The following is a 6,442-nucleotide window of genomic DNA, read 5'->3' as shown; positions in this document are numbered from 1 at the left end:
ATGCGCTTCGTGCGTAATTGACCTTCATGCGTCAGGAGCTTAAACAACAAGGTGAGACGGATCCTCTCGCATTGACAATCAGGAGCGAGACGGTTCACACACTCCCAGTGTGGACTTTTCATATTTACTCTCCCATTAGAGCCGTCTGATCGCGTAAGGTGATTTATTACTGGGACAAAACATCCCATCGGCCTTGTTATTACGCGTAAAAGAAAAAACAGTCCTCCACCCATTTGCATGAGAAAACACCGTCCAGAGAAGTGAAGAGCTGTAACGACATATAGGCCCATATCAGAGGTCTCCATTACTGTAACCTATGGGTTATAAGTGTGAGCATTTGCTTTTTTCTCCAACCAATCAGGTTGTATTAAACATCAGCTGTGAAATGAGTGAACTGCACAAGAAAAAAGATAGAAATGCGGCACAAAATAGTTCCTGATAAGAATATACCGCAGAGTAAAGCGCATATAGTCCCACCTGGCCCTGTGGCCTTTGAGAGGGAGGTACAGGTGGGAGGTGTGTGTGTGTCTGTGTGTGTGTGTGTGTGTGTGTGTGTGTGTGTGTGTGTGTGTGTGTGTGTTGAGCTTTTTTCTGTCCTTGTCAAACTCTACTCTACCCTTCCGTTTCCCTCAGCCGAGCGCACAGAGACAACGAGTCATCACCTCGACATCAGAGTCAGAAACACGAATGTGAGTCACTCTTTTGCCACACGCTCCACGCGCTTCACTCTCTTGACTTGTGTTGTTCTGACAAAGTGAGTGTCGACATTTTTCTCTTTTTTTCCTCCCTCGATGAGGACTTTGCTGAACTTTGACCTTTAGTCACAATCATCACTTCAACAAAAAAAATCCAGATCTCCCTATATGTCTATAAATACAATAAAATCCAGAAACACAACAATTCACCTCGTATTTAAACGAGACCAAATACTAATAGGCTTTGAAAGTAGATTCCTAACATTTTAAAAGCTCCTAATTACTGCAGCATATTTACTTCTTGCGTTTCCATTTTAACTACAAGAGCCAAGGACGCAGGGCTGCAAACGACTCGTGGGGGAACGAGGGGAAGCAGATAGTTATCCTGCTTCACGACCTCACTTGCAGCATTTATGATTAGACTGCAGATAATCCCGGGCTGTGGAGCCGTGCACGCCGGCAGTCTGCCCACACATAAAGCACAATATCCCCTTTCTTAGCTGGCACATGTGTCAAAGGCGAAGAGCTCCTGAGTTTCTCTTTTTTTTCTTCCTAATGCACATATACACATTTCCCTGTAAAGCAACTGGTGGTTCAATGCACACTCAGAAGCCAGAGGAGAAACAGCCACAGCTCTGAACCATCGTGAAAATTAAATTATATTAAAAGGTACTGATTATTTAAAGTAAAGTAAAATTACAAGTGCAAAGGGATATATTTGAAAATGAACACACATCATCCAGTAAACACACCTCCTGCGATTCTGTAAAGATTAGTTTTGCCTGCAGCTTTTGTGAAGAAAAAGGAATATTTTCTCTGTCTGAATACTACTTTTAAATGCCACCCATTAATCTTGAATGATTTAAAAAATATATAATAGGCAACATAAATATAGAAAGTGACAAATATGTGTCAAGAATCATCCAGAACCAAAAGAAACCCTCGACCTTAATGCATGGAGTTCTTTTTACTTTCTTTTATTGTAAAGGGTAGATATGAAACTATATGGTGAATCGTTTTTATGTTTTCATCATTTATCGCAAACTTTACATGCAGGCTCTTTGCAAAAATGAAAAATGCAAATAATAATATTAATAATAATAATATCAAGAGATTAAGATATTGCATCTTTTCACGGCTCTTAAAAGACACTTGAGATATCATACTCTATTACATCCCCCCCACCCCATCCCCATTTCCACCCACTCAAAATAAAAGGCTTCATGGCTCTGTGTACAAAACGAAAAATTAAAAATCGATGGGTACCTTAACTCTGTGCCTGTAGAGTCATGTGGATTCATCTAAACACCTCAAATAACAACGGTAATAATAATAACAAAGAATTAAGACATTTTATTGTTATTGTTTTCAACAGTATAACATGTTGCGTTATTATTATTATTACATTCCGGGTAAAATACTTTTTTTTACTTCTTTCTTTCTTGCCTTTTTTATTTCTATATATCATTTTTTTTAAATTCTTTTTTATTAATTTTTTACCTAAAACGACCTTAGTTCCACTTCAACTTGTGTCTGCACCACCACTGCTAAAAAAAATGCTTCGTCTTATAACAAGTCACCAGATCTCCAATAAATTCATTCAATGTGCCAATGAAAGTGAAAAACATGGCGATTGTTATTTATTAATTCTGAAGACTTTTATTTAAGTGCTCTGCTTTGACACTTGTTTCTGGAAAATCCTTGAAACAAGCAGAAGTTTAAATTTAGGGGCTAAACGGAGGCTCTGCTCCCACTTGCAGAAATTCTTGTATACAAAACGAGTTTAACTGTAGAAAATGAGACTACATGATTTGTTACGGTGGCTGGGTTCACCACCGTACCTTTCCACAAGTGGTTGGAGCTCGTCTTACGCCACCTTCAAGGCTGAATTACTTTTCCAGAAAGAACGGTGGGGAGAAAAAAAAAAAGGTCTGGAGTTTATTCAAGTGCGGCGGCGGGGAGGGTTTTAAGAGCCAAGGTCCACTAGATTAGAAGACATCGAGTTCAGTATGGTGTCGTGGTGCATGGAGTGGTGATGGTGCACCGAGTCCACGCCGCTCGGCACCGGGATGGCGCTGGGTCCCTGCGGCGGTGCGAGGCCGTGCAAGGACTGTAACCCGGAGTTCGAGCTGAGGAGCAGACCCGGGCTGTGGGACGTGTGGTCCGGCGTGCCCGACGGGCTTTTATCATCGTCGTCCGAGCTCCCCAATAGAGTCTTATTTCCATTCATGGAGGAGGTCAACGGGTTGTGACCATTGCCGTTGGAGTTCTCGTTGTTTTCTCTGCGAGGTGAAAATAAAAAAATACACACATGTACATTAGTCTGGTGCGAATGGGAGCAGACGAACTCCTGGAACATGTCAGGCAGCAGGGAACTGTGCAGAATTTAAAATTATAGTCATGACTAAAGTGAAATAAACTAGACAATTTAAATGCAAATTAAATAAAAGTTTGTAAGTAAACTAATTGAACACAAGCCATAATTCTTAAAATACACACACACAGCAAAAATACTGTCGTGCATACCCCTTTACGCACGGGGATTTTAATTAGGTTACCATATGAAGAGCAGCCATAATACGCGTAAAAGTACCACAAACCCTCAGTCTAATGATTTATCAACTTTCATACCCTCTTGTTTCAAGGTGCTATCAATTAGTCGTTGGAATAACTCGAGGCCATCGCTCAGTTGACTGCAGCAGCACCGAGTTACAGTAAATGTGAAGATAAGTGTGACCCGAAAACAATAAATCTGTTTGAGCGTAAAAGCTCCGTTCGAGTTGGTGTTTGCAGCAAATTAATGAATCCAGCGTGACCTCTGACACCGACAGTGGCTCGGCCTTTCTGACGTCTGAATAAATGACAGGCCTAATTGTTGCTAAACGCGTGCATGTTGCATGTGCTCCCAGTGGCGAGTCAGGCTATCCTCAGTGGGAAGACATGATTTACGCGGAGCTTTCAGCCCGAATTAGTGGCCAGAGGGTGAAAGGAGACACCGATGCAGCGAGCACCTGACTGGAACACGTCTCCCAGACCTCTCCGAGCCTCACCTGTGTAATTCACTAAACTTTGAAATGTACAAACGACTCGAAATTAAATGTCAACCGGGGAAACGTCTAGCTCTCCACATCAACCTTAACAGCACAACAACTTTTAGACGTGTTCTGAGATGTTTCCTCACTTTTCTACCCGGTGTTCTCTCAAATATCAGGAAGCTTAAAAGTAGTTTCTTCCTCTGATCTCGACGTGAAAGTCCTCTCATAATAAGTGTGATTACCAAAACATAAAAGTCAGGTAAATACAGCTTTTAAAGCCTTGTAATTTTCCTCACAACCAACCTTTAATTCTTTTGAATTTCTTTTGCATTTCAACTTTTACGCACGGCCTGCACAATTATCACAAACACATAAAAGTTTACTGAACTTTAAAGTTGAAACAATTTTTAAGCTCATGATAAAAAATTATTCAACTAGATTCAAATACGTGCACAGAACTGGTATTATTATTACATTTGTGAAGATATTTTAATATAATAAATTGGTATAATTGTAAATACTAACTTATACAGTTGTAACAGTGGTTGTTGGTGACATTTTTATTTAAAGTTTGACTCTTGGCTCTTTTTTTTTAAGCTTGAAGTCAGAATAACAAAAAGAACTTGGTAAACAAAGTGTGAGAAAAGTTTTCCGTGTTTCTCTGCTCCTACCTTTCCTTCGCCTCCGCCGCTCGGTCCCTCTGCCGTCGGTTCTTGAACCAGTTGCTGACCTGCGTCGTGGTGAGTCCAGTGCCCTCGGCCAGCTCCCTCTTCTCCCGCGGGGACGGGTACGGGTTGTGGGTGTACCACTCCCGCAGCACGCTCCGGCTCTTCTCCTTGAAGCAGTAGCTCGTCTCCTCTCCGTCCCAGATGGACCGCGGCAGAGGGAACTTCCTCCGGACGCGGTACTTGCCCACGGCGCCGAGCGGGCGGCCTCGCAGCTTCTCCGCCTCGATGTAGTGCGCCTTGAGCCACAGCTGCTGCAGCTTCGGGTGGTTGTGCGGAGAGAACTGGTGGCTCTCCAGGATCTTGTACAGCTCTCGGAAGTTCCCCCGGTGGAAGGCGACCACTGCTTTCGCCTTGAGCACGCTCTCATTCTTGTGGAGGTGCTCGCACGCCGGCAGGGACCAGAGGAACCGACCCAGCCGCTCGATGTTCCCTCCTTGCTGGAGGACCTCGCACACGCACGCCACTTGCTCCTGCGTAAACCCAAATGTCGGGAGCATGGACATGGCGACAGCGTTAAACCAAAGCAGATGAGAGAGTGCCTTGCTTCCACGTCTCCCCTCCTCAGTCTCACATCAAATCAAAACGCGTAAAGTCCATAAAGCGACAAAAGGTTCCCCCAAAAAAAAGAGACACCGAAAAGCTGAAGCGTCCAGAGGGACAGGTAGTATCCAGCTGAGGGACAGACTCGAGTCCATTCAGCCGTGCAGGACCCCGGGCGACGACTCCTCACAAAGCTGCGGAGAAAGAGAGAAAGTCCTCCTCCACCTTTTCTACGCCGTTTCAGAATCACCTACTCCCGCAGACCGGGCTCGCTGGCTCGTTTTAATAATATTATTCTAAGCTGGCAAGACAAGCGATTATGTGAACTCTGATTGGTCGGTTATTTGACCCGGGGATGGTGAGGATAAGACAATAGCCTGAGTCAAATTATTTGCCATGGTTACGCTGTCACTCAAAGTAACCTGATCTGCTTTGAGGTGGCTCCCTGGCAGAGTCAGCCCCAATTGTTCCCCTCACGAGCGGGCCCGCCTACCAATAGAAATATTGCTCAGATTTTTCTTCTAAAAGTGTTTTTCTCCCCCCCCCCCCCACACTCCACCTCCACGTTGACAGACACCTCGGGCAGCCAAGGAGCTCCGAGCTGGGGGGAGTGTGGAGAGGGAGCACGGAGCAGATCCCTCCGCCGGGGGGAGGATGGCGCCAGAGGACGCACGTAGACCTGCGGCTGCTGTGCCGCTGTGCCGCTGGCAGCTCTCACTCAGCCGATCCATCAACGCCTGCAACTTTTTTAAAAGTTAGTTACGTTCCTATAGCTGGAGTGTGACTGCAAACTGCTGACATGTGCTGCAGCTTCCACAAGAGGCAAGTTTGGCAAAAACACACCAGAGCTGCTTTCGGATCTTTGCCTGGACGCACGAAATAAAAATAAATACAAACAAAAATAAATGATGCAAATTCTAAAGGGGAGGCCAGCGATGCAAATTTTTCTCACCTCAAACTTATTTAGAGAAACTTTATTTGTTTTCACGTTAAGTGAAATCGGCAACAGTCTTTTGTAAATAGGACATTCTTCAAGTTTGATCAATGAAGATACATCGTATTTTATTTTGAGTGATTAGAAATAGGGAATAGCTTCACACACATTATTAAAATACACATCATGTCACTAAATGTGACCAACACTATATAATTAATTTGTAGAGATATGATTGTGCGATATATTATTCACATATGATCTTAAATTACATCTGTTGACTGGATTATATTAATAATTTAATCTGGTATAAATATACTTTTTCAGTATTATGTTAATTTGTTTCTCTGCAGTTGATTGCAGGCTACTGCCGTGGGGACGCTTATTATTTCATGCATGTGACAACAAACAGGATGATGAACATCTGAGGGTAGAGCCAGTGGCTGGAGGAGCAATCTGAAGGTGTCATGGAGGAATCAGGAGCTGATGCGCGCTGAAGGAGTGTGTTGG

At 43.7% G+C, this 6,442-nt stretch overlaps 1 protein-coding gene across 1 annotated transcript; it reads right to left on the bottom strand.

Moving 5' to 3' along the window:
- Positions 1-2,661: 2,661 nt before the first annotated feature.
- six2a (SIX homeobox 2a) lies at positions 2,662-4,961 on the bottom strand. Its single transcript, XM_061087644.1, has 2 exons — positions 4,402-4,961; positions 2,662-2,977 (listed from the first exon to the last, which is right to left on the bottom strand). The coding sequence occupies exons 1-2, from the start codon at positions 4,959-4,961 to the stop codon at positions 2,662-2,664; spliced, it is 876 nt and encodes a 291-aa protein (XP_060943627.1).
- Positions 4,962-6,442: the final 1,481 nt, after the last annotated feature.

Source organism: Limanda limanda, chromosome 15 (genome assembly GCF_963576545.1).
Source record: "Limanda limanda chromosome 15, fLimLim1.1, whole genome shotgun sequence".
NCBI classification, from domain to species: Eukaryota; Metazoa; Chordata; class Actinopteri; order Pleuronectiformes; family Pleuronectidae; genus Limanda; species Limanda limanda.
This window is presented reverse-complemented; position numbering and strand designations above follow the sequence as displayed.

Excerpts from the sequence above, each read along its gene's own strand:
- six2a (XM_061087644.1), bottom strand. The coding sequence starts at position 4,961 with ATGTCCATGCTCCCGACATTTGGGTTTACGCAGGAGCAAGTGGCGTGC. Across the intron at positions 2,978-4,401 it reads GCGGCGGAGGCGAAGGAAAG|AGAAAACAACGAGAACTCCA; the intron begins GTAGGAGCAGAG and ends TTCACCTCGCAG.